The sequence below is a fragment of the Apus apus genome, chromosome 17 (genome assembly GCF_020740795.1).
Source record: "Apus apus isolate bApuApu2 chromosome 17, bApuApu2.pri.cur, whole genome shotgun sequence".
NCBI classification, from domain to species: Eukaryota; Metazoa; Chordata; class Aves; order Apodiformes; family Apodidae; genus Apus; species Apus apus.
Window position 1 is genome coordinate 2206768 of NC_067298.1, and position 27623 is coordinate 2234390.

A 27623-nucleotide genomic window follows, 5' to 3' on the forward strand; every position below is an offset into this window, starting at 1 on the left:
AATGACAACTGTCAAGTCTGGTTTTGCTTTAGAAATAGCATGGTGCAAGGAAAACAAAACCTAGTTTCTTAGTAATCACAGAAGAAACACACCACACCTTCCAATTGTCTGCATAACCCACTTTAGGCCCGACCTTCATGAGATATATCAACCAGGATCATCTCCAGGACATCTTCCCCAAGCTATACAAATCACCATTAAGGGCAGCCTGTTTGGTAGCAGGCACATCTTCCTGCTGAGCAGGAGACACAAGTCTGAATCTACCCTCTGGTTGTAACCAACCAAGTCAAGGATTGGGAGGATAATTTCAGTCTCTATGGGAAGGGAAGAAAATGATATATATCTTTCATTACTCTGGAGCACCCCCTAGTAGTCACACTCATCCAGGGCCAGGGAAAGCTATCAGCCATCCCTGCCTCCAGGCCAAATGCAGGCAGGTAAACACGGTGAGGGAGGACGTGCTGTCAGAATAGCAAGTTCACTTGAAAGTAAAGAATATTTAATAAATTGTGGGTGCAGATAATGGTAAAATAGATTAGTTAAAGCCCTTGTTCTTCCTGTGTCTTCAACACAGAGTACTCTTCTGTAGGTCATGCTTGCCAGGGTATTGATAATTTCATCACCAGTCTGGTAATTGAGCTGACAACCACCAATACTGAGCCCAGCTACATGAGTGGCAAAAGGAGTTCAGTTTTCTAAGATCTTAGTTATCTATCAGTTGAAAGCCTGAAAAGTTTAGACTAACACATGGAGAGCTAACAGAATAGCTCCTTTCCATCTTAACAACCAAAAACACAGATTTGAAATGCTTGGAACGGAAACAAAAAATAGCAGCTTGAGACAGCACCATATTCTTGCAGTCTTATGGTAACAGAAGTTCTGAACCTTGAACTAACCACCACAACTCTTGTGAGAAGGAAAAAATTCAGAAGTATCAGACAAGGTCACATTAGAATACTCCGTGTGCCACTGCAGAAGAGAGATACAGTACTGGCAGGAAGAGGTCAGACGTATCCACAGACGTAAGAATCTTTTCTTCTCCTTAAATCAACACCACTTTTTGTACACCCTTATCACCAAAACCACTAAGCAACACCACTTTCTTAAAAAAATAATGCCAACAGACAATCCCAGCATCATTAATTCTCTGAGAATGCCAAAAATATAGAGACTTGGGAAACATTCTATTTGGAAATGTTCTATTTTTGTGCCTCTGGGTCTGAAAGAATAGAGTTAGAGAGTTCTTTCTTCCCTGGAGCAAAATTTACATAAGCATGTAGCTATTGCTAAATAACTTTTGCATTAGAGACAGCTCAGGGAAATGCCCTGTTCTTAAGACTCTTGAGTTTCATCAGATCACTGTGTAGGGCGTTTTATTTTTTTTAATTATTACTCACACTTGTATACTGAATCACTTATAAAACAAATAAGGTTTAATAAGTTTCAATGCCCAAGGCTACCTCAACATGATGACATCTCTGTCACGCAAGAACTGGGAGTGCTACACCCTGCAGCAATAACTAAAAAGCTGTTTGATATAATGGCAGGTTTAAAAGCAAACCTCCAGACCAAGAGAATTTAAAATGCAGATTCTTGAAACAGGTTAGAAGTTTCCTTCAAGTAAACAAATGTTATTAAAAAAAAGTAGCCATTTATTATGAATCAAACATTCATAATCTTCCAAATATAGAGAGTATCCAAGCACATAAGTGAATTTAATTCAATACTGTCATGTTCGTTTCAACAAAAGAGAGGAGCTTTAAAATCTGAATCTGAAATACTGCAAGCAAAGATTCCTGCTGGTGCACACCTGTTGTGAAATGATCTATTACCGACGACAGGTGTAAAGAAAAAAAAAAGAAAAAAGCATCAGTGGAATTAAAATGTGTAATGCAGGCTGCGTGTTTCAACAGGAACCATGAAACAGTAGTACTTGTTCTACACATAATGCTGAGTTAGATTAAACAGTAGCATAGCTAATCACCAAGACTTAAGGCCACGAGGAGGCAGATCAAAGTGCAGCAGTGCTGAACTACTCACTGCGTACCTGACTTGCAGTTTCAGTTCATTGAAATGCAAGAGTTTCGTGTCTTTTTAAAAGAGTTTTGCCCTGCCAAAATCACTACAAGCTATTTCCTAGATGCAGACCATAATCAGCATAATAGCATAATCTGACTGAAGCCCACCCTGTTAGGGGCAGCCCTAAACTGACCCGATGAAGACAGAGAAAGGTTTTTTGTCTCCATTCTGGTGGGTTCCAGTCCCAATGCCTGTTACATTCCCAAAACCTGCCTTGCTGTACTGACTTGAAACTGAAAAATGGTCTTTTTTCTCCTTCTCTTCAGACAGAAATGTCCAGGCACTACAGATGGACTCAGAGTAACAAACTGCTAGAAGAATCTAAGGGCAAAGAATGTTTAAAGCTTGTTGACCGAAGTTTTAGTTGTCCCTCATGCAAATGTGTTCTGCTTTGCACACTTAGCAGTTACTTACTATGTTTCTATACAGATTGTTAAAATCTTGTATGTTTAATAGAAAAGTTTTACGTATTTCAAACACTGCTTTTCATTTCAGCTGATATTCTCAGTTTAGCAATACGCTATTGTTGCAAGTGTTACTAAATTTTTAATTTTAAAGTCTTGAAATAACTATTTCTTACTCCACTCCAGCATATCTGCATACATATCATTCTGAAAATCTTTATTTCCTAATGACACAACTCATGCTGACACTGTAGGGCCTGAAATGAAAAACTGAAGACTGAGTGCAAGGAAAGGCTTTAAAAATTCAGTCTGCTCATACCTACGAACTGGTACCGAAATTATGAGCTGTAGGACACGAATAAAACTGGCCTGATAAATACTCTCTACTATCCCACAAAGAAGGAAAAAATCATCTACATGCAAGAAGGGAGGGTTCTGCTTCCAGGTACGTTGTATCACTTTCTAGTTTCGGTTCTACTTGTTAAGTATTCACCTGTTTCGCTTAGTGTGCACTAATGAACAGGTGGATAGAGCCAAAGTCAAACTCAAAGGAATTATGACAAAACACTAATGCATTATACATCCTACAGGTCTCATCATGCACCTACAATGGCAGCCAGTCTCCCTTTCCAGATCTGACAATAAAATGATGAAACATCACTGTCTTTTGAAACACGCTGCAATGCATACAAATAATGCTTCCTCCTGCTTAAGCAGCAAGTCCTAAGTTATTCTAAATATAGATCATTCCTTCTATCTTCTGATTTGGAAGAGCTGCTAGAGAAGAAAAAAAAAAAAACAACAACAAAACATGCACCACACACTTGTTCCAGAACTTTGCTTTGATGTTTAGTAACATACTCCATACAAGTCTTCATAGCAATTATTTAAAAAGAGCTGCAAATTTATGCAAATTATAGAAACTCATACAAACACCAGCAAATCCTTAAGCCTGTGCAAAGACTGTACAGGAGTGTCTCATCTGACTTTGCTTGTGCTACTGTAACTTAGGTCAGCTACAACAACAAGAAGGAGCTCCTCCCCACATACAACCCCCCCATTCCACCTAAATATATTCGGGTATCAAACCTGGAAGAGATACCAGAATTGTATTCAAGTATATCAACACGCACCCCAACACTTTTAAGGGTGTAAAACCAGAGGAAAGCTTTTAAGAAAAGATACTCCTAGAACGTACAAGAGGATGTATGAGGGTAGTGGTTCAGGAATCACAGTTCTTTCAGTGCAGAGTATCCAAGTCTTAAAACCCAAACTAAAAATTCAGCTCTTTGAGTCACAAACTATTGTTACTTCACCAGGTAAGGACCATTAAACAAAAAACCAGCTCACGTTAGCAAGCACAACCACAGGAAGTAGTGGCATTTTTTCAGACTACCCAAGTTTAGTATGTCTCATAAAAACTACTAACAAGATTTTAGTTGATAACAGCTTTCAAGAATCACTTGCATTTTGGTTACCAGTTCTGGAAAGTCTAGGAGGGATCGCTACTGTATCAGAAGCCCAACTGCTTCATTTTGTATGGTTTCCAATTTTTTCATCTATTTCAAAGGTTTTAGTCAAAGCAAAAAACCCACAAAAAAACACCACAAAAAAACCCAAAACCACAACCCAAGCTGATTTATGAAATCACTACCAATATACAATTAAGATATTTAAAAGCATTTTAGATAATTATTTATAAGTATCCATACTGGCAACACCACTTTCAATTGGTGAAGACACCAATAGTTAAAAAGAATATACATACATGAGAAGATAAATGGTGGTGCAGGAAATTCTAGCTGTATATTATCTCACTGTTTTTTAACAAACAGGAACCTCTTTGTACACTTTCTACTAAAGGTCAACCATAGCAGTATTGTATGTAATCTATCTTTTAGAAAGAAAAACAGTATTTACCAGGGCCTGGAGCATGCCATTCATAACAACAGTCCCCTCCATGGTCTCAGAGGAGAATTTAGATAACATTGAGAGTGTCCAGTCCAGGAAGTCTGCCATCCTTTTTTGCCTGACATCAGGGCGGACAATAAACCTGCCACAGAAAAAAAAAGCAAAACACTGCAGTTACTAACATTACAATTCTCAATGAAAAATAATTTTTCTTGCTATCTAAACCGGTTGCAGTTCCTAAAAAATATTCTCCAAAGGATATTTTCCCAAATTGCTGAAGGTGGGAACTGTTCAAACCATTCTAAGTTTAGTCCTTGTTTCCGAGCAGGGCTCTGACCCAGAATTTCATTTTCATCTCAGACCAACCTATAAACTTGGATTCTAGAAATTTCTCATCTAAATTGTAAAAAAAAAACAAACCAAAACAACAAACAAGCTCTCCAAAGGTCCCACATAAAAAATTTCTGCATTAGAATTAGTGAAAAGATGAAGCAAAACCAAGGATTCTCCACCATTCTCCCCAGGAGCAGCTACACTGCAAATCTGAAAATGGGTGTGGATGAACAGGGGGTTCCTAGTGCACCATTACCAGCCAGGAACAGCAAGAACAATCATCAGTGCTAGATTTGCTTTTCTGCATATTTCAAAAGGTCAAACACCTGCTATTTAACACACTGGACAGGTTAAGAGGTGCTTTTTTATCCATCTTATAGAGGGCAAAAGAAGTTCATCGTGGTCAAACTACTCCCCTAGGCCTATACTCAAGTCATCACCAGTGCCAAGCTCCTGTTAGGGACTCTGCTTCAGCTATTTCATTTAGAATTCTTAGCACCTAAAAATTAGGGTCTTGTTCCAGCTGAGATTCAGACCAAATTAAGAAACTTTGTTCTCAAAGGAAACAACAAGGTCCATGGGAAATCCCATGAAAGACATTTCCTAGCACTCAAGAGGGATGTCTGCAGAGCCTGGATCTGGTAACTTTCTACACCTACAAATTAAATGGGGAACTGCACAAAGAGCTAACTCATGGGAAGCATTAAATAAAGAGAACTCAGGAAACAATGAGCAGGAATATGATTATCTGAATGGTCCACAAAATCAGAATCTACTGTGTTTAGCAACAGAACAATAAGGATTTGGGAGAGGGGTTAGCTGGGGGATGATTTGTTTTATAACAGAGCAGCAAAGACAAGGCCACCTTTTCCTCAACAGCACGGGTAACAGAAATAACCTGTGGAGCAGCTGAACTGGTTCCTAGACCCTTCCTCAGCCCAAAGGAGCTCCAGACCAAAAGCAAGATAAGGAGAAGACTCATCTCCTCCTCCTGCAACCAGGTCACCAAGCAGACAGAAAAGAGAATTAATAAAACAAGATCCATCCCCTGTGGCCTATGAAAAGTAAATTACTATGGAAAAGAGGAAGTCTTGGATCCTGGTGTTTCTAAACTTCACCTGAAATTCCTAAAATCCTTAAAGCGGCAACCAGAACCCAGACTTTCCCTTTCTACCCAAGAAGTTCCCAACTCAGAATGTTACAAAGTGAAGATTATCTCTCTGTCCATCCTAGGACGTCTGCATTCCTGCCCACCTAACAGTGTAACTTCAAGTGATCTTGTCTGAGAATAATTATGCCTGTTCATTAAAGAACTGTTACGGGATGTGAAAGCAGTTAATTTAAGTGTATAAAGTCCAAAAGACCTTGGACTCAGGTCTTCTAACCCTGGTCTTCTAATTGCTGTTGAAGTATTTTAATCATTAGGTTCTTTTGAAAATGATGATTTAATAATAAACAATTGTAAATACACTAAATAGTAATTTTGTTCGCATTACAGTCTTGGACACCTTGATGCAACTGGTACTAGAACAAGCCTAATGTCTTCTATCACCTTGTTATTAATATATACTTTTAATTAAAATTAAATCAGCCAGTACAATGGAGGTGAAGAAACCATGCCTGCATAGTACCCAGCCTTAGGGTGCAAGGCACTTATGAAATCCCCCTGAAATCCAGGGTTGAGCACTGCACAAACACAAAGTTTTGCTGAATGTGATGCTGTCATCAATCACATTACTCTATATATGCTCCCACTAGTAATTTATTTTTACAGATACCCTGGAGTGCAAATGAAATGCAAGTTCAATTAGTGTAATGGGATAAAAGAATCTTTTTAAATTATTGTCATCTTTATTTGAGAAGGTTTCCAAATACTGGATGTACCTTCAAGAGTATCACAGTTGGTTGATTTGGGGTTTTTTCTGGGTCTTTAGGAAGTGAAGAAGACAAAGGGTATGTTCAGGCATATATGAAGGCCCAAGAGTAATACACTTTTATGTCCCACTTTCCCCTCCCATCCTCTGCTTCTGTCAGCTTGTGACAAGACAGATGACCAGTGCAGATACACAAAAATCCTAGAAAAGCAACTTCCAACTATCACTTCCAAAATGACTGCAAAAACTCATTAGGATAAGGAAACAAACCAACATCCTGTCATACTGAAATGTGTACATAATAGTTGAGATTATTTATTAAAGATTATTCAAATGATTGCTGCCTTTAATTAAATTTTGCTTTGAAATACTTGAGAGTAAATCTGAAAGGTACAGGACTAGTCACCAGAAAACTGATTCCAGTCTCAACTCCTTCATGAATTTTCCACATGACACTGTAAGTACCAAACCAAAATGTTTTGGCATCATACTCAGAACTGCAGCATTATACTCACTAAATATAAATTTATAAAGGATTGAGGACCATGACTTAAGTTCAGCATAAATTTAAAACAAGTGCGTGCATGGTTATTTCCCAAAAAAGACAATTAGAATCTGCTTTAATAAATGTTATATTTAACAACTACTTTGATACAATTAATCCCACAAATTTTGTGCCTCTTAATCCAGAGAAAAACGTTAGTTCAGATTGTACTGTTCAGCCTAGCTACCCATAACCACCATCATCATTTCATCTTGTTCACCCGACAGAGCCTCGGCTCCTCCAGCTACAAAACCATGTTGGCAGAGCCCCCTAGTGTAGATGTAGCAGAGGTCACTGCGGATTCCAGGGTTTTGCCTGCTTTAAAAAGAAAGGAAAACCAAACGACAAACTGAGCTTCCTAAGGCCTTCTTCCACTCGAATACACAGAAATATGAACTGTAATGTATACTGGAAAGAAGGTCTGTGTGTACTAGCACAGTTTATGGGCTTTGCAATTTATTTTCACATGCACCACAAGTGTAACCCATCTCCACTACTGCACTAGGAGAGCACAGAAGTGATACACAAGTTGGTTATTTCAAATTTATAAACAACCCTAGCACCACTGTTACAGAAGTGATGCAAAAAAGGTGAGAACAACCACACCGCTGTCACAAATTCTTCAGTGCCTGAACACCAACTGTGGAAAACAATGGGATTTAGAAAGTTCCATTATCCTACACCTGTTTGATTTGATGGTTTATTATTGTCAAATAATTCAAAGAAGGCAGAAGTACTGTTTTCTGCATGAGAGATTGAAGAAAGTGACAAGAGGGATATTAAGAAACTAAAAGCTAGCCTTACAATTTTCTTTTGTCATTTAAGTACTACTAGGAAACATCAAGCCAGTAATACTAGGTACCAATTCTCTATTTGCCATGCAACAGAGTGCAAAAACCAGCAGCAATACAAAGTAAAACCAAGTCCCTACAAGGCAGTTTGAACAGTACCCTGTTAACAGTGAAGTTCTTTATCACCTGTGACAGATGCCCGTTCCTCTAGCCAGCAGGAGAAAACACACCATTTCCAGTAACAAACAAACAACAGGATCTGATTCAAGCAAGTTTAACACCCCACATACAGCTTGCAACCTCCATTCCTCCCAACGGTGTTGTAACTAGCATGTCAGACTAGGAGAAATGGAAGTTAGCTTTTTTCCTTTTTGCCAAAAAGCACAAGAGAGACTTACTTTGAAACCAGCACAGCAGCTGCATCTCGAGCCTTATCACTGACAACCAAGTAACACTAAAGGCAAAAGAAAACTAACTGTAAAAGAGTTCATTAATAATAACAACTATGTGACATGCTGCTTAATACTTATTATTACATACATTATTATGGTTACATATATAATGTAATTATTATTATTACAAACTTAGCTTAAGATTGCAAAAAATAAATTTCCCATTTAACAAACCACATCTCAGACAACAAAGTCCCCCTTTGAGTGTCCTCAAAGCAAGATTACCTTAACTAACAGCCATGTAGGTGCTACTGCACACCTAAAGGAGATAAGCCACTTTCTCAAAAGCACAGGTTGTTCAGGTATTTGTGGGGAGGGGGTTGCTTAATTTCATCTTAAAAGGATGACAAGTTAGCCGCTTTGGCTTACACCTAGTGACATTTTATCTTTGTTCAAAAACCTTGGTGCACTACACATTCCAGTGCTACTCATCCCGATCGGATGCTCATTTCCTACACAAATAACCACATTAGCTTCCAGAAAAAGCCAGCTGGTATTTTCAAACACTAAAAGCTGTTACCTCTATCAAAGACGTGTTCATATCAGAGAGTCATAAAATAAGATAGTATATTACTTCAGAGAAAACAAGTAACAGTCTCATCTGACACTAAAGCAGCAAACATGTTGGAGATTCCAAAACTACAGGGAAATTCTTTACAGGCTAGACATAGGAAATAAGGGCCAAAACAGTATTTTGAAAGGACAATAATTTCTTATATATTGAAAGATTAAGCCTAAGAAAAATAGCACAGGTTTGAAGTATGACAAGAAGTGTTATACTCACTTTTGCTATTTGAAGTATGCGATCCATCGTCGGCAGCCGCGCGTGCCCTTCCTCAGCCAGGTGGCCATCAAACCGGGCCAGATCAAAAGGAATCAAGCATATCATGGACAGCCATAATAAAAGCATATAACGAGTTTCCCAAGTCTGGAAAAGAATGGTAAAACAAAATATGGACTCCTTTTTCCTGGAACATCTTCCAACAAGGTGCCTGCAGCACAAACTATCCGCTAGCTCTAAGGATCTTTCCAAAGTCAGACGATGAAAACTCTGAACCTGAATGCTCTGGAACACCAAAGGAGAAAGAACTACAGGGGGTTTCAAACAGGAAAACTGTATCAAAACTAATGGACCTGAATTTGAAATCTAAACAAGTTTATTTCCTTCTCAAAGGAAAACTGCATGTTGTCCTTTTCCTGTTTTGTTCTTCCCTCAGCCCATTTGTGCTTCACCACAGATATGAGACAAATATGTTTCTCTTCCTGGTTTCTCATGGATTGTTCTCATGGCCTTACTGAAACAACTTGAGATGTGTTCTGAGAGACAGACAGACAAGAAAGAACTTCTACAAGCTTGAAAGCTTTACAATTACATCAACAACAGCAAAGTGGTCAGAGGCCATGATGTTTATAAAAACTTATTTTAATTTACAGTAGAGATACAATTATTGTCTTCCTCTCAATGATTTTAGTGGCTTATAATAGATTATGATCTCTCTTAAAATCCACCAACCTTAATAAGCCTTGGGGACTTCTTGTATTTCCTTCTTAAAAAATACAAAAATATAAACTACAGTATCTTGGAGTAGGACTCAATGATCCATATGGGTCCCTTCCAACTTGAGACACTCCATAATTCTATGATCACAATTCATGCTTTAAAAAGTCTTGGCTTAAATATTTCCCCAAATTAGAATTCTTGCCCAGAACATTCCCAGCCAAATAAAACTTTCAATCAGGACACACAATGAAGTGGTGTTGCACTGTGTTTTTCAAATTGCAAACAGGTGGAAAGAAATTTGAAATTCTATGTTATTTTTTTCCAGACTCAGGAATATATTACCAAAAGGCAGAAATCCAAACAACTCATGTCTTATGCCATATTTATGAAATTTTCTCCCATCTTCACCTCCCTCCTTCCAAAAGAGCAGGGAAAAAAAAAATTACAAAAAACCCCTCACAGATGTGAGAATAGTAAATACAATTTATGAAATTACACAAATTAACTATCATCTTAATTTTCTCATCAAAATAGAAGCTTTCATACCAACTTTGACAAATCCCAACGTTTTTAAAAACATCCTGTTTATAATAAGCAATAGGAATAAAATACATAAAACCTAAAATACCCTGTTTCATATACTTGTACTTTTAGGACTTCAAAAGCTAAATTAACATGACTATTAATAATACCCATATTAGGAAGAGGAGTTTTCAGTTACTCCTTTTGGAAGTTCAGTATCTTTCACTGCCTTTCTAATTACTGTTGTTTCAATTAATTTGTTCCCTTATACAAGTGGTTAGATTTTACTTGCACCTCAACTGCCATCACTTCTAAATCTTTAGAACACATCCCATGAAATAAAAGCACAAGATCTGTCCTTCAATAAGACACTCCTCTTAACATGACTTTCATATCAAATCCAGATGTTCAGTTAACACCAGACAGGATGTATAACTGCTTTATACATTTTTTTTTCCTGATTTTTTTTCTTACACTGTTCACCAGCTTTTTATAGAATCACAGAATGGTGAAGGTTGGAAGGGACTTCTAAGATCATCAGGTTTCAACCTCCCTGCTATGAGCAGGGACACCTCACACTAGACCAGGCTGCACAAGCCTCATCCAACACCCCCAGGCTTCCACAACCTCCCTGGGCAACCTGTTCCAGTCAGTGTCTTACTACCCTCATAATGAAGAATTTCTTCCTGATGTCTAACCTAAATCTCCCCTCTTCCAGCTTAAAACCATCACCCCTTGTCCTATCACTGCCCTCTCTGGTGAAAAGCACTGGAAGGTGCTCTAAGGTCTCCCTGGAGCCCTCTCCTCTCCAGACTGTGCAGCCTCAACTCTCTCAGCCTGTTTTCATAGAATATCTCATGCTGGAGATATAAAAACTAACCAAAAGTACAGCAAGTTCTCACCTCAGAGTCCTTTGGATTCTGGTCTGCAAGCATATTCAAAACAGGCTGTAGATCACCCACTTCATGAGGAAACAGAGGAAGGAAACGTTTGTATCCTCTCACCTGCAACAGACAGTTTCAAGATGTATTAAGTCATCTGGCATCCACAGGTACTGAGGAAAAAGAAAAGACCTTTAAGGAGCTGCTTGTATATGACTTCTCATGTAGTAAGAACAGTAAGGATAAGAAAAGAGTTCTTAAATACCTTGAGATTTTTTACAAACTTACAGAGAATTAATGGAATGACAATTCTTTACCTTTAAAACAAGGGACCTCTGGAGATTGTCTAGCCCAACTCTAGAACAGTTACCTCCAGCAGGCTGCCCAGGGCCATGTTCAGTAGGGCAGTCAGTATCTCCAAGGATGGAGACTCCACCACCTCTCCAAGTAATCCATTCCAGTGTTTAACCCTCACAGTCAAAAAATGTCTCCTATGTTCAGATGGAAATTCCACGAAGAAATTCTTCATCATACTTGACTCTTCATTTACAATGATGACTCTAGTTTTATCACTCAGTATCTCAATGTCTGCATGCAGACCTTGATTTGCACTATTCTGGATCATTAAATGACATAAGCTGTCATGAAAATGATAAAAAACAGAACTAATCTTTCATAGTGTATTTTTAAACATTTCATTGCATCACTTAGGCAACTTTTTATGTTACTATTTTGGAAAATGTGAAGTTGTTAAAATTCACATCTTCACTTACAGAATGTTATATTTGGGTTGTTTTTTTTTTACCTTTGTAATGATGTAAAGAAATTTAAAAGCCAGGTGAACAAGCAGTGGAGGAGATCCATTGTCCCGTGCTAAATCCAACAATGAATTCATCATCCACTCTAATGAAATGAGAGAAAAACAAGGTGAAACTACATGCAGCTTCTCATCCTTGAAATAATAAAGAGGGAGACAGTAGTGATATAAGTAATATCAACCACAGCAATCTTGTAATGCAAATATGGATGCTCTAGTTTAACAGATTTTCAAATATATAAACAAAAATATGTTTCAAGATGACTTGCCTACCTAAGTGGTGATCCAGTAAGTGAGGCTGCTCTTGATACTTGTCCATTATACCTGAAAAGGAAAAGAGATCTGTAATCAGCTATTCAAATTAAAGGCTCTTACAGGCAGTTACTGTGAGATACACCCCTGATTCTACATGGCTTTAGCTTAAGATTCCAGTATCCTTGACCTAAGTGCTGGCACCACCTGTAAGCAAGATGAAAAAGTAGGAAAACTATGAAGAAATAACTGTAAAAACACAGTCTTTTCCCTTCTGTAGTACAATCATTTGCCTACACTGAATCATAAACTCCCAGGAGTCCCTCAAATTTCTATGTACACAACTAGATGAAACAAGCAACCATTCAGTTTCCTCACTGCAAAGCTTTGTGGCTTTCCTTTCCTAAGCAGAACTTACCAGCACACCATTTATCATGGAACTCTGGAGTAGAGAATATTAAACCACTACAGACTGCAACTGCTCCAGATACACCAGCTTTACGTTGCCCTCTTGCTCACACAGCAACCAGGATGCAGTTTTACACCTTCCTGCCTTGCTATTCACAATTTCTTCCTTAACAGACAAAATCCCACTTAATTTTACACACTACCCTATTTGTTAGCATATCAAATTACTGATTATCTTTACAAACACAAAGATATCCCAATATCAAGAAGTGTAGCAGCATGGCACTTTTCCAACCCTGAGGCTAATCCAGCAATGGGGAAGTTCTCCCTGGACACACTGGATTTCTCCACAAAGCCATTGACCTTCCCATGCCTGAAACACGTTTAAAGATAAAGCTCCACCACTGAGATCTGTACTGAAACAAGGCTCAGGAACTGCACGTTTATCATCTCTTTCTTTTGAGCTCCCTGACTGTGGCAGAAAAAGAAACCACACAGTGCTCCTTGGCAAGCAAGGGTCTCTTCACAGTTCTCAGAGCTACTTTTTTATTTTGAAACAGAACACAGGAAATTATTCAACAAAGAACCCCTGACACACTTTAAACTGGACAAAGTGTAGCTGTTACTATCCGTGCTGCTGTAAACTTTAAACACCACTTACTTTATCTTCCTGCCAGTAATGTATGTTACCTTCATTTTGGGAACTGACTTGAGGAAAGACAAATTGAACCCAAGAACATCTTGCCAGAGTTTTCAGAAACAAAAATACTTCAATTTAAGCCTACAAGCAACAAAAAGCTGCAACAGAAATGAGAGCTGGATTTCAGAAGAGATCATTAAGTGACCCAGGATTGCACTGGAAATTGCCTGGATTATTTCATATATTTGGACAGAAAACTTAAGAGAACCAAAATGCCTACTTAATCTCTGCTTTTCCTGCCTTTGCTTCTCTCAAACAATTTTTCTCTCTATCCCTTCTCTTCACGTGTAACAACACTTAGATTTAAGACATAACTCAACCAGTGCTGTAGTTGACAAGGGGATGACACTGCACACCCACATCAGCCAGTCCAACAGTATCCTTGTTGTATCCTTGTACAATTCTGTTGGGATACCACAGTGCTGCCTATCAAGAGGGAAGCCTGAGCTCCTAATCATCACTAACTCCCTATTTTAATTAAAACAGTAGTTTGGAAGACAGTTTAATCTGCAACTATAATTTTGTAGGAAAGTTTTTTTTCTTTCTTTTTTAAAACAATAGCATTAAAAGAACTTCTTTGCAGTTTATTCTCTTCAGCATTTAGATGTGGGGTTTTACTTTAGCTTGCCAGACTGTGACCTGGGGAAAACTGTCTGGTAAGATAAGGAATTTGCTGTTAAACTCCACTTCTGCTTGAGAGCTGTTGTTTTGAGTGTTGATGGAATTTCTTGTATTCACTAGTTCTGTTATTGTGTTGCATTTAAGAGTTCCCAAAAAAATGAGAATCAAGTGTTTTGTGAATGCTTAAGAGGTCTTCAGTGAAATCCTATGTAACTGGTCATTACTGTGTTACAGATTAAAAGCATTCCCTAAGTCTCAAAATTATATCCCACACATTTAGCCTGTTACTACATTTGGGACATGTTGCCCAAGAAAGATGGGCATCCAGTGACTCCTCATGACACAAAACATTCTAACCAGCTATTGCACAACACGTGCAGTCCCCATCAGTTTTAAATCACTGGCCACTGATGCTCATGCAGGAAGTTCACACATCCCATGGAAGTGCAGAGACAGGACTTGGATGACATGAAAGGCAGAGTGAGGCAGAGCAGGGTGATGGGCTGGAGGAGGTGAGGGCCCTTCAGACACTGAGGCTTTTCTATCCCAAAGGCAACCATTTCACCTGTGGTACTGAACAAGCACACATAAATATGAGTGTACTTGCTGCTTCTCCCTGAACAGTTACATGAGCATTACCCTCCTCAGATGGAACAGTCAGTCAAGTCAACTGAGTATAATTCTACTGAGGAACTTCTGCAGGGTCAGATTTCCAAATCTGGGGGCTTCTGGTTTGTTTTTGGCCTGTTTAGTTTCTTTTTTGTCAAGAACACAGATACTGGATCAATATTTTGACAGCAAATTGACCATTTTTGCATAAGTGCTTGCAAAATGCTAGTCCACTTCATTTACATGAGCTTTTGAATTCACTTTAGCAAATTATCTGACCAGAAAATCAGATCCAAATCACAGATGTGAATTATAACAGGCTGATTACCTACAGCACTGCTACATGCAGGTAATTATACCACTTCTATATTCAGCTGAGGTCTAGAAGCAGAACAGCTTCCATTCTGTGGCACAAAAGCCCAGCTGCTAAATCAGATCCAAGCTGCCTCCACTCAGAAACAATTATACCACCTGTATGGAGTCAGCTGCCTTCATGTTTCTTATGAAATACTAAAGCAAAAATATGAAATTATTATTTTAAAGCCCAAAACGTTTGCATTTTTAAGTAGTACTTAGGTACAAAATGGCATGATTTGACAGACATAAAGACTTTAAATAAATTATTGCCTGCACTTGAATAGGAAACTGAGAGCTAAACATAGGCCAACTTCAAACTTCTTAAATTCAAGACCTAGATTTTGTTTCATACATAAATGACATGATAGTGGAATATGTATCTGGAGAGCAAAATCAGTAAATCTAAACCACCTGTTGGTGAAGTTTCAGCATTATCACCAGTCTAGTAATTTTTTTGGCAATAAACTCATTTAATTAATATCAAAATAGGCCCCCTTTGTAGGAGGTGCTTACCTATGAATTTTTCCGTTGTCATTTCTCGAGCTGCCAGATCCCCAAAGACTCCCTTCAGGTTCCCGATGAGCCCCCGGACTTCCTGACTCTCCGTGAAACTCTCCAGGATATTCCTGGTGCTGCCGACCCCGGACTCCTGCTCCTTGCCTTCCTCCGCCTCTGCTCCATCCATCTCGCCCGGAGCCAAGCCGAGCGCTCAGCGCTTCCCGCAGGACCTGGGCAGAACTACGGGTCAATCATTTCATCCCTCCAGAACCCCCGAAGGCCGCTCCCCACCCCCCGCCCCGCTCCCCACAGGGAACCCGCGCCCACCCGCGGCCCGGCCCCGCCCGCCGCCATGCGGCCCATCGCGCCCCTCCCCGCCCGCCGCCGCGGACCGGAGGCTGGGCCCGGCTGCCTCCCCCGCCGTCCCGCACGGCTGGCGGCTCTGGGAGCTGCGGCTCTGGGAGCTGGCGAAGGAAGCGGCGAAGGAAGCGGCGGCGGCAGTGACGGGGACGAGCGAGGCCCCGCAGGCCCCGGCAGCGCCCGCGCGCGTTACCCCGGCAACCGCGCCTCCCCGCTACGGAGCGCCGCGAGGGACCAAAGGGCTACGGCAGAACTACCACCGCTTACGCCAGGTTGCTTCCCACCCGCTTCCCCGGGAAGATACTGTCCTGTTTCAGCCCAAAACGCACCTCCGTGCACGCTTCTTTTCCCGCGCTGCCCCATGTCTGGGCAGACAGCAGCACTGCTCCTCCACTCCTCTCTGGGCCCAGCACCCGCGCAGAACAGCCAGAGCCCCAAGCAGCCTCTGAGCAGGTCACCAGGTCACCTCAGGTGAGCTGTGTACTTCACGGAAAATCACCTCCAAGAATCAGGCCAAGCGACACGCTAAAATGGGGGCTCAGGGTGAGCTGAGTCACCTCCAGAATTGCTCAGTTCTCTCCATTGGTTATAAAGGAAATCCAGGGGGATGCAGGGGCCTGCTCAGGACGTTGGGACTTTCCCAGTGTCCAGGAATTCCACCCACCCCCAAATATCCCACCTCCAGGCTCTAATTCGTTAACACGAACCACGGTCGCAAAATGCAGTGGCAGCAAAGGCCTTGTTTTTGCAAGGCAAGTATTTTATTTGAGAAGGAGAAATCTTAAGTTCACGCATACTTTCCAGTGTAATAAAGGTATTTTTGTGAGCAGGAAGCAACTCTAGTTTGCATGCACTTTGCTGTTTTCTCAGACCTGGATCTTCTAGCTATCAGCTGCAATCTCAACTGGATTCTAATCCTACAGTTCCATTTTCCCCTGGTTACAACTGTATGAAGCTTTACAACCACACCATTACAGCTTCCCCTAATTGTAGCCCAAATGCAAAGGCAGTAAACCAATTTGTGTTACATTTGCAGAGAATAAAATACATCTTTTACAACAGTATAAATTACAACATCTGACTTTAAAGTTCATTATATCTTCACAGCACAGCCATTTCAGGCTGAAATAAGTCCAAATATATTTGAGCAAATTTTCATTGTAACATTTTAGGTATTAGTCATGACAACCATCTGAAGGCTAAATACATAAGTTCAGTTATTCTTATTTTCTGATTCACATAAGCATTTGTTAGACTGCTCTTACATCTACTTTCTTTACCACTTTCTTCCATTAAAAAACCCATGGATTTGTTAATGTACTCTAGCTCACATTGTATGTCAGTATCTTGCATAGTTTTCTCCTCAAATTCTCATTGCCTATGTTGTCTGTAAAAATAAAGCAGTTAGGAATTTTTTTTAAATGTTACAAAATCCATCTAATTTGACCCTGTTCCTTCCATGATCCAGCAGTGGCAGAACAGAGCAGCTTTACCTACTTTACTTCATAAAACTGAAAATACATCAAGCACCAACCAACACAGCAGCAATCGGTGCTTCTTACCACCAAAACACCAAGCCTCCCTCCCACTCCTTCCTATTTTTCACAAAGTTATTTAAAGGTTACTATTATAACACACTAAAATATCACACTGAAACTATGATACATTTTTATCAAACTTGTGTGGTAACAACCCACTTTCTTACCATGTATTTAAATACCAAGGAACTACAGAGACAAAACTCTTAAGAAATACCACTTAAGTTCTCATAAGAAGAGAAAAACAAAAGCATGTAAGTAAATTACATTAAATTAAAATAAATATTAGAAATGTTATTAATTACAGAGGCTAGCCAAGTGCAGTTCAAAGGGCCTTATCTACTCTTTAAATTAAGAAGAGAATGGTTCCATTTTCAGATTCATAGAATCTGATATGAATTTGGGATCAGGACACAAGATGGGAAAGGAAAGACAACAGCAATACAAATGGGAAAGGGGATGGAAACAGAGACAGAAAACTACAACAGAACAAAAAAGGGGAGAGTTAAGGAACTAGTTACTACTTCTAGCATCACAATCACACTACAGCAGGGCTTCATAGGCTGCTGATGGAGCAGCAGCTGAAGTGGCAAGAGGCAAAGTCCTGTGCAAACACAGCAGCTGAGAAGTGAGACTATGGAGGGCAAGGTCAGGCCAACTGTCATACTGCTCTTCCAGCCCAGTGGATCTTCACAAACCAAGTGGTCTCCTTCACTGGGGTATCAATCTGTGCTGGTGAACTTGTACACAAGTTTAAAATTACACAATCACTCTTAACATACAGTGAGACTCCAGAGTGCACTAAGCTTTTACATGGCAGGTGTTTGCTTTATCATCCACATTATTTCTTAGTTTGTGTTACTTCTGATAAGCAAGGACTGTTAATTACTAAGGGACTATGTCAGAATTTCTCAAACCTATCTGGTTACTTTAAAAGTTTTCTCATTACATTTAGGGTAGACCCCCTGTACCCAGTTCCAAAATGGTTCCAGTGGTTTATGTAATTAAACAGCTGATACAACTTGTTTCGTTTCTCAAATCCTGGAGCTTTGGGTATTTTACTGTGATAGGCAGAGAAAAAACAGCTGCTAAACCCACCAAACATTCCAGCAATGGCCAGTTCAAATTCTGAATGGCCATAGAAGGAAGCAGGGTCAAAGATAATTGGCCCAGAGTCATCCTCAGCCACATTTCCTGCCCACAGGTCCCCATGCAGGAGAGAAGGAACAACTTCTACATCACGGAACATTTCAGGAATCTTTAGCTGAAAGAAAATGAACAAACATGTAACAGTTAAAGATTTTTGAAGAGAATTTTAATCGAAACAAAGTACTGTAGTATGTAACAGACTAAGCTGGTCAATGTCTGTTTTCAGTTCTCATGGAGTGCTTCTGAAGTTGATGGCTACAAGCCTAAACCTAAGCTGTGAGTAGTTAAATGTTTTTGATTGTTCTTGGCAGAGATTATCAAGTCATTTAATTCACAGTCTAGTATCAACTTCTAGTATTCATGTATTGTTTCTAGACATGGATAGTATTGGCTGTCACAAAAAATATACATTTAATTTAAATTAAGAGATTTCATTGGCAAAAAGGACAGTAGTAAATATCTGTACAAATTAACCAGAATTAAGGAACAAAATTGTGATATAAATCTTGCAGAGGAATCATTCCTGGCTGTTTCCTAAGAGCTGCATGGACTGTGACCTGAACCAGAGGCTCACCTGAAAGCCTGGACCAATACAAAAAAGAAACCTGCCTGGGCAACAGAATCTCACCTGTTTTGCAACATCAAGTTTTCAGATAGGATTTACCATCTTATTATTACCAGCTGTATTCTAAGAAACAAATGTCAGTGCTAAATTACAGGTATATTTCCACTACCTACTAAAGAAACAGCAACATGGATTATTTTCAGCTGTGAAGCTCATCCAGTTACTACCATTCTTTAACAGCTATGTAAATCTCTTAGAAAAACACCTTCAAAATTCCATGGGTCCATGGATTCGTATTTCTTCACTTTTTAAAAAACCAGATTTAAGACATGGTTCATACTTTTAGCTGTGACCAAAGTTCTCTGGCTTCTCTATCTCCATAATCTCTTTCAATCAAATCCAACTGCGCTTGGAGCCGGTGACGAATGAAGAAGGAAGGCCAGTCACTCTGCCAGTCATTCACCTACAGCATGGGCACAGAGGTGTGTAACAAGCAGTGTTAACACGTGGATAGTTGGCATTAATAACACAGGTATCACATTAAAACGTTGGGTGCTGACACAATGGCCTAGAGAATGTTAGTATGACCTACACACAGTGTTATTAGACATCTGGTGAATTCTCCTCGTGGGAGAGATGCTCTCTTCCCTGCTCAGGTGGGGCTCTCTAACATGAGAGACAAGCTGAGGTTCTGGCTATTTTCATTCATTCAAATGTTCTTCATGCATTTTAAAAGGAAGAGTTTCTGGTGAGGTAATTTCAGTTGTTCCAGAGACTATTCCAAAATCTTTCTGGAAGTGCAGAAGTATTTTTCCAGTTTCAGGGGGTGATGCATCTCTAATTTGGTGAAAAGTTGTCCTTAGCAACAAGTCTGGGATATTTAGAGTCCATCTAGTTAAACAGCAGAATGAGATTCTACCAAGTGCAGAGGCAGCAAATGACTGATTTATCCCAATGTCTCATGTGATGTTTTATAACAAGAGTCCCTCTAAAAGCCATTTTGCCATTTGAGAGCCATGTAGTAGGGATTTAGAAAAACACAAAGCCAAGCCATGGTTTGTGAAGGGATACTTATTATCACCAAGCTAAATGACCACCACATCATTTCAAGCTTCTGAAGGCCAAGGAAACAAGCTTTTGTGTAAGGAGTGTGCAGACCTCATAGGAGAGTACCTGCAGTACATGGAACATACCTGGGCTATATAACCACAGCAAGTGGCTGTATGGAATCCAAACTTATCCACATACTCAGACTCAGAGTGACATGCTCCTTTGCCTAAGAAACAAAATAATTATTGGGACTTTGGAGATCCTGGCATAATAAAGTTTGCAAACACAGAACTAAATTTCAGGGAGCATTAGAAAATAATGTTAAGCACTAAGTTACTCTTATTTAATGGCCACAACCCTCTCTAAAGATGGAAATACCTCCCTTAAGCTTGCAGATACTGAATGGGGATGGAGACACACCTCATCACAATCAGTCACCTCTTTTTGTGGATAAATGTGTTAGACATTCAGGAACAAAATCCAAACCACAGATTTGCAATCCACTGTCACTTGAACATGCTGTCATTAAACGTGGTTTGGTTTTGATTCATGGATAATTTGTGACCTGCCAGTAATTTGGCCTTCACTCAAAAATAATGGATTATAATATGTCCACAACTAAGAGCTGAACCCCATCCATCCCTGAAGTCATGGGGAAGACACAGACTGCTGGTTCAGATTTTAATACTAACAATTCTACAAGAAGATTTATTCTTTGTATAGCTTCTTTTTTTATTTTATTTTTGATTTATTCCTTAACCCACTTTCCAAAGAATGATGGAGGGTGTTTCCATAGAAGTGAATAGAAACCTGATCATAACCTTACCCTGCAGATTTGCAGTTTTCTTCAAGGAGCATCAGCTGGTACACATTTTGCTACACATCTGAGTAAAAAACATAATCCCCAGCATATTTTAAGAGGAACTTAATTCTGTCTTTTCTAACTGGGACTGTATTCTGTAATGAGTTATCTGAACCACTAGTAATCGAGAAGAGGAAGTCTATAAGGTCAAGAACATTTTAAGAGGTGGTTGGTAGATGAGGCTGAAAAGTTTAACTGGCACTGAAAAAGTCACCCAAGTTTTCAATATGACTTCTGCAATGTTGAAAGGTGTAACTATCAAATATTAGCATTACTTCTTACTGAATTTCAGTGTCTGTATCATTTTGTACAACCAATTAGATACAAAATGAAGAATTAAAAATAGATTCATATCGTTTTGTCAAGGTTAAAAAGGTATGTTTAAAAACTGTAATGATCACTTCTGTGCATATAATGCACATTTGAGAAGTGTGGCACTGGGACAGGAAGGACATCTCTCATGAAACAGTGTCCCAGTGGTTACTTCAATTATCATTAAAATTATAATGCAATTCTTTACCACAGCCAAGGGAATTATTTCATGTTTTGTTTAGTACATGATATCAATACTCTACCAATTGTGTTTCCCTCCTTTCTCAATTTCTCTCCAAGTTTCTGGTTATAAAGATGAAGATCTGCTATCTGCTCTCCAAGCTTTGAGGAGTATCTGTAGGATCGAAAAGCAAAACAAAACTGAAACAGGACAAGTGAACAAAACATTACAAGGAAAAATAACTTTAATTAAACATGACCAAGTATATTTTGATGAATACAGAACCTTAATCAACTTCACAAGTACTTAACAGGGAGCAAGTGACTAGACAGGAACTCTCAAGAAAGAGATTGTAACAGATAATAAAATGAACATAAATCCATGTCTCTTGCAAGAAAGGTAAACAGAACACAAGGTTGTACAAACAGGAGCACAGAGTGCAGGAGGATCATGTAATCCTCCTTATCAGCTCCACAATAATAAGCAGAGAATAGAACATGGTATCTACTTGTGGGCCTCAGACTTCAACATCAGCAGAACAGAAGAAGCAAGGACTGAGTTGAGGCTGCTCAATGTAGAAGACAGACAACAAAAACCAGGCATTGCAGAGACACCTGAACAGGAGCTGCAAGGAAGGAAGTTAATTTCTTCTCCATGCCCAGAATGGGTAGAAAATAATGGGTTTAAAATTGCAACCAGGAGGACTGAGGTTTGCCACTCTAAAGTCTTTCCTAGGGACAGTGGGGTGGACTGGAATGAACTGTTTGGGAAGGCTGTGGAATTGCCATTATTCTCCCATTAAAAACAGACAGGTTGGACAAACACTGCCAGAAAAGTCACAGGCAGTCCTGTGCTCCTGTAGAGGCCTGGAACAAAGCAGATAATTCCTGAAAGCCTGTGTGCCTATGACTCCTGAAGTCCAGGTTCAGCTTCACTGACAGACAAAATGGAACTTCATGTGATTTATCCATTTAATTCTTCCTCACCCTAGTGCCTTTGAACTTGACTGGCTTCAATCATACTTGAAGATTGTACTTAAGGAACCAGAGGTTTCAAAGACGTAAGAAGTCTGTGAGTTAAAACTGATAGGCTGGGAAAAGAAACTAAAATTAAAAATCTCAGAAGGGAAAGATGGGCTAAACTCAGCAATGATCACATTCACTGTAGCACCATCTCAGCACATGTGGGCCTGCACACAAAGCTCCAGGCTAGCAAGAGCATGTGCCATTTCTATTGCAGGGGCAGGGTCAGGAGAGAGTAAAACATGGGGCAGGAGTGTATGCACACACACACCTATAGATCTGGAGCTATTTGTGATACGTACACACACAAACACAGGTCTTGACAGGTACAAGCTCCAGCTCCAAGAGAATAAAGAGGTTCTTATGAAATTTTCTGACTGACTGCAAGATACAAGAAAACATGTCCCAAACCAAAGTAAAAAGAAGAGACATATAGACATACTTGCTGAGATGCTTCATCTTCAGGTACTCCATGACAAACATTGCTCCTCCTCCAGGTAGGTCAATTACTTTAATAGGCTGAGGCACTCGCACAATATTGGTTTTCTGAATAGCTTCCAAACTTGCCATCTCCCCTTCAAACATTCTCCTGGCCTGTCAAGGAATAAGAATATCCATGGGCTAAACTACGGGTGTCTGCACTGGGAAAAATAGCCTTGTTTACAAAGTTACAAGGAATTAATTCATCTTGATCAAAGAATGTAGCTTCAGCAAGGTTTCAGTCCTTCAGACAGGGAGACTTGAGTACCTTAATTCTTATTTTTTCCCCCAGATTCATCCCAGGATGAATGTTTTACATTTCACCGTGATTTCCAGCTGCTTAGGGAGATCACAAACTTCCCAGACATAACACTGAGTATCCAGGACCTCCTCCAAAACCACAGATGATCGCTACTAAATGAAATAAAAGACTGAATTCTCAAACACGTCCTCCTTTCCATGCAGGTCAATGACCACCAGATGGAGACTAAAGTGCAGATATTAAGCCTGAACTTTGCATTTGTGATGTACAGACGCTGTTCTTCGCAGCAGTTTTAGGATGGTTTTGATGTTGTCTGATGCACCGTGGTGTTAAAAAAACCCCCACTGAGCACTGTATTCGTTTAGGAATAGAAAAGTGGAGAATCTGGCCTGAAAAACTGCAAAGATCTTACTGCTAGAAATACAAAAAGCAATGGGGCAGCTTGAAATCTCTGTAGCAGGAGTTTTAGCACTGGCACCGTTTGCTCCCTCCCACTCCCCTCTCCTGCTAACTGAAACATGAAAAAGAATGCAGTGAATGCAAATTCAGCTTTATAATTTTCCAGACTCTCAGTACTACAACAACAGCTCTGTTCTCAGCCTCTTCTTTACAAATTGCAAGGCCAGTTACTGTTGTTGAGGGTCATCACTTTGCATTGCACCTCATCTGGCATTAACTAAACCTGCTGCATTAATACTTGACACGAAATAGGGAACAGCTTGTAGAAGAAAGCTGACAGGAGAACTAGAATAATTAAAATTCCGCCTGAAAATGCAGAAATCTACATAATTATCCCTCAGGTTATTTTAAAATAAAAAGCTCTCTACATGCAACACTATTAGTAGTTAAATATCTGCTGGCATTAACCTGAGGTTTGTGGTTGATTTTAACAAATACTCGCCCGCTGTCGGTTTCATAACCTTGGCCTTGGCTGATGCATCCTCCTCCTGAGCTCCCAAATGCCTTCAGGACAGAAGTTTTCAATTCTGTTTTCAGGATTTTTTCCATGGCTACTTCCAGGCTGCTGCTGCTGCTGCTAAATCCACTGCACAACAAGATTAAGGCTCGGGTTCTTCTTTCACTGTCACTCTGCTATGAGGTAAAAGGGCCACCCACCAAAGAAAAACAAAAAAGAAAGCAAAAAAAAGAAAGCAAAAATAAATAAATAGAAGCAAACCCAGGGATAGCGTTTCATAATGCTTTGTTTCCCATGAGCTTTTATAGCTGTGCGTGAAAAACAACCCCCTGATTTGCTAGAATAAAGCCGAGAGGTGTGTCCTGGGTCCTCTCAGCTCTGCCGGGAGCTGCTGGTATTTGTAGTTTGGACCCGTTTTTCTGTTCTAAGCTCCCTGGTCACGTTGGTGGCGTCATTTTTTCAACCCATCCACTAGAGGGTGTTTAAACGCGGCAACACGAGCTGCGCACGTTTCGGTTTTTGTGGTTGTTTCAGCTGTGCAAAGCGAAGTTTCAGTTCCTGAGGGTGCAGGTAAGTCCTGCTGCTGACCATCAGCCCCCAGGGACACCTGGAAGGGTCGGTGAGTTTCTCCTGCTGGTAGTTGCTTTGTGTGGACTGCAGTTCTGTTTGCAGCACTGAGAGCTTCAGGACACTTTCCACTCTTGGGACAGAATTCAATCCCCTGCAAGAAAGAGTAAAATGACTTTTATTGCCTGAAGGTGCCCTCGAGTCAGTGAGATAGTTAAGGTGCTCAGGGCTGGGTATTATCAAGTGACAATTTATAGTAAAAGCATCAGTTTGGTAATAAAGACTTTTGGGTACTGTTTCTCTATGCTTCTTCAAACTGAGTATGATCTTCAGGTTGTCATTTCACCTTTTTTTCAACTGTAGCACTTCTTTCAGCATTCTGACAGGTTATTTTTTGAGAAACCAGAAGCAGGACTCTGTTAATCCAAATATACTGCACCATTTCCATAGCAGCCAGGAGGTAGAAAAGCCTCTGTGCTTCCATGCTGGATCAATTCTCAGCTAGTCATGCAGAGGTGAATTCTTGGAGATTTCATTTAAAAATGTGTTTAAAAGTAATTGAGTAACATTTTACAAAGCAAAATAATAAAGCTCATGTGATTGTGGTGTGGCTTAGTTACCAAAAACATATTTTCTCCTTAAATCTTTTGTAACAAACAGTGCCCACAAGACCAGCTAATTGGATGCCACCTCCCCCCTGCTTCTACTTCTGCTAGAACCATCCAGCATCAGTTAAAACCACCAGGTCTGTTTTGGAACAACAGTGAAGATGAAAAGCAGGAAGAAAGGCAGTACTAGAGTGCAACATTTGTGTCTGCAGGCAGTTTGTGCAGATGGCAGCAGTCCACGAGGATGAGAACAAAGACATCACACTGCAACACAGGGTACAGAGCAACTATAAGCAACTCAGCAGAAACACAGGGTCTTGCAGAGAGGTTCAGAATGGATGTATTGTCACAATGAGGACAGTCAAGCCGTAAAACACATAGCCCAGAGAGGTTCTGCAGCCTCCATCCTTGGAGATTTTCAACACCAGGTCAGATAAGGACCTAAGTAACCTGGCCTGTCCTCACAGCTCATCCTGCTTTAAGCACAAGATTGAACTAAGTGACCTCCTGAGTTCTCTCCCAACCTGAATTCTCCTATGATCCTAAACATTAAGTCCAGATTTCCAAGCTTGCCTTCCTCCAACTCCTCTCCAAGGCAGAAGATTATGTTTTTTTAAATTATGCACAATCATATCCCAACCCACTAATTAATTCCCTAATGAATTAATTTCAAAGTTTAGTTTTAATCAAGAAAAAAATATATAAAGAGATCTGGTTTTCAAAGCATTAAAAAAGAAATCCCTTGAAATGCTTCAGTCTACATAACCTATGTATGATTTTCAAGAGAGGATATTACAATTTTTTTCAATAGAAGAATACAGGTACCCTGTATATTTAATAAAAATATAGGGGGCTCTTTTACTATTTTTCCTTGTCCAAATAGGAATGGAAGTTCAGCAAAATTATGATACAGAACCAGGAAAAACATAATGAGAACCTGGTGCAAGGAAACACACTTGCCAGATTCTGAATGTTTGGAGGGAACCAAGAGGGAGGAATATGTGAGGAATATATCTCTCACAGTTTAAAGCTAAAGAATAGCAAAGGCATGCCTGGAACATATATATAATGCAACAAAATGATCAAAGAGGAGAATTCTAAGAGCACTGCAGAACTATCCATTACATAAGAAAAAGCCAGCAGCCTGGCTTCAGAAGGGATTTCATCCCCTTCTTCCATTCCCTGATTCAACTGCTGTCTATAACAGCTCTTCATCAAGAGATCCATGGTGCAGAAGAGTGTCCCTCTTTACATCCCTTCCATTTTTAATTGTGGCATAAAATGGCTTTGAAAAAGTGAGCATAGTATCCCTTACATTAAAACTCTAAATACAATAGTTTCTGTTTACATAACTTGCATACTGGATAATTTTCCTTCAGTCACAACAACATTGTAATTAAGTTCTATTAGGAAAAGATGATCCTGGAAGACTTATCATTTATCACTCAAGTCTATTACTGACAAAAAATGCACCTTCATATCTCTTTCACCTTCTAATGACTAAAAGTAAACATGTTGATTTGTTGAAGATTCTGTTGCAAACAGAATGACCCTGTTAAACAACTTCTGGTTTTATTATGAAGATGAATGGAAATAAACAGTTAAGGGATCTAACCAGATTGACTGCTGGCTAATATTTCACAGCATTTCTTCCATCAGCTGCACTAAGCAGTTTGGGGGAAACTGCGCTAAGTTTGGGTGAAAGGATATGGACACAGATGTAATATTTCATCAACATCCAAACAGGTGGTAAAATACATAAAGTTTGAAGGCACAGGCTGAACCTCATATGACACTGTAACCTAACAACACATAAACTTGCTTCAGTGACACTCTGCTCCAGGTGAAAATCCATGACCACATTCCCAGCAACACCTTTGTTGACCTTTACTGTCTAACAAACTAGTGACCCTTAACCATGTAGAGCAAGTAGCTCCCCAAGCTTGAACACAAGTTGTCAGGTTTTAATGCAGAAAACAGAGACAACAATAACCAACTGGGAAACTTTTTATTTAGGCAACAAGGTAAAAGTAAAAGCTATTCTAGCAAGCAAGGCTTTAAAACTTTTTGTAGCAGAAGCTAAACAGCCAGTGAGGAGTAGATGAAGGAGAGGCAGTTTTATCAAGTGATAGTCTTCTCTTGCTTCCAATTCTTGTAACTGCAAAACTAGCAACTAAAAAACCCTCAGTAACCTGCC

The 27623-nt window shown here is 39.7% G+C and overlaps 2 protein-coding genes across 4 annotated transcripts in view; both read right to left on the reverse strand.

Annotated features, from left to right (window-relative positions):
- The window catches only part of TBCD (tubulin folding cofactor D), a 126327-nt gene extending 110268 nt beyond the window's left edge, over positions 1 to 16059 (reverse strand). Inside the window, exons 1-8 of one of the 2 annotated variants that reach the window (XM_051634672.1) lie at positions 15947 to 16059; positions 15570 to 15784; positions 12383 to 12433; positions 12098 to 12195; positions 11314 to 11415; positions 9173 to 9316; positions 8335 to 8390; positions 4404 to 4536 (exon numbers count right to left, since the gene is read on the reverse strand). In XM_051634672.1, the coding sequence (XP_051490632.1) occupies positions 4404 to 4536; positions 8335 to 8390; positions 9173 to 9316; positions 11314 to 11415; positions 12098 to 12195; positions 12383 to 12433; positions 15570 to 15741 (756 nt within the window). In that variant the 5' untranslated portion in view covers positions 15742 to 15784; positions 15947 to 16059. Of the gene's footprint in view, positions 1 to 4403; positions 4537 to 8334; positions 8391 to 9172; positions 9317 to 11313; positions 11416 to 12097; positions 12196 to 12382; positions 12434 to 15569; positions 15785 to 15946 lie in introns of those variants that run through there. The other variant, XM_051634673.1, reaches the window with a different exon arrangement.
- Positions 16060 to 16653: 594 nt separating this feature from the next.
- On the reverse strand, positions 16654 to 24582 carry FN3K (fructosamine 3 kinase). Of its 2 annotated transcripts, none has more exons than XM_051634702.1 (6): positions 24203 to 24582; positions 23036 to 23187; positions 21654 to 21745; positions 20360 to 20442; positions 19507 to 19629; positions 16654 to 18716 (listed from the first exon to the last, which is right to left on the reverse strand). In XM_051634702.1, exons 1-6 carry the CDS (start codon positions 24341 to 24343, stop codon positions 18378 to 18380), a joined length of 930 nt encoding a protein of 309 aa, XP_051490662.1. In that variant the 5' UTR covers positions 24344 to 24582; the 3' UTR covers positions 16654 to 18377. The 2 variants fall into 2 exon arrangements, with proteins under 2 accessions (XP_051490662.1, XP_051490663.1); XM_051634703.1 differs by having other exon boundaries at positions 24256 to 24344.
- Between the last annotated feature and the right edge of the window lie 3041 nt (positions 24583 to 27623).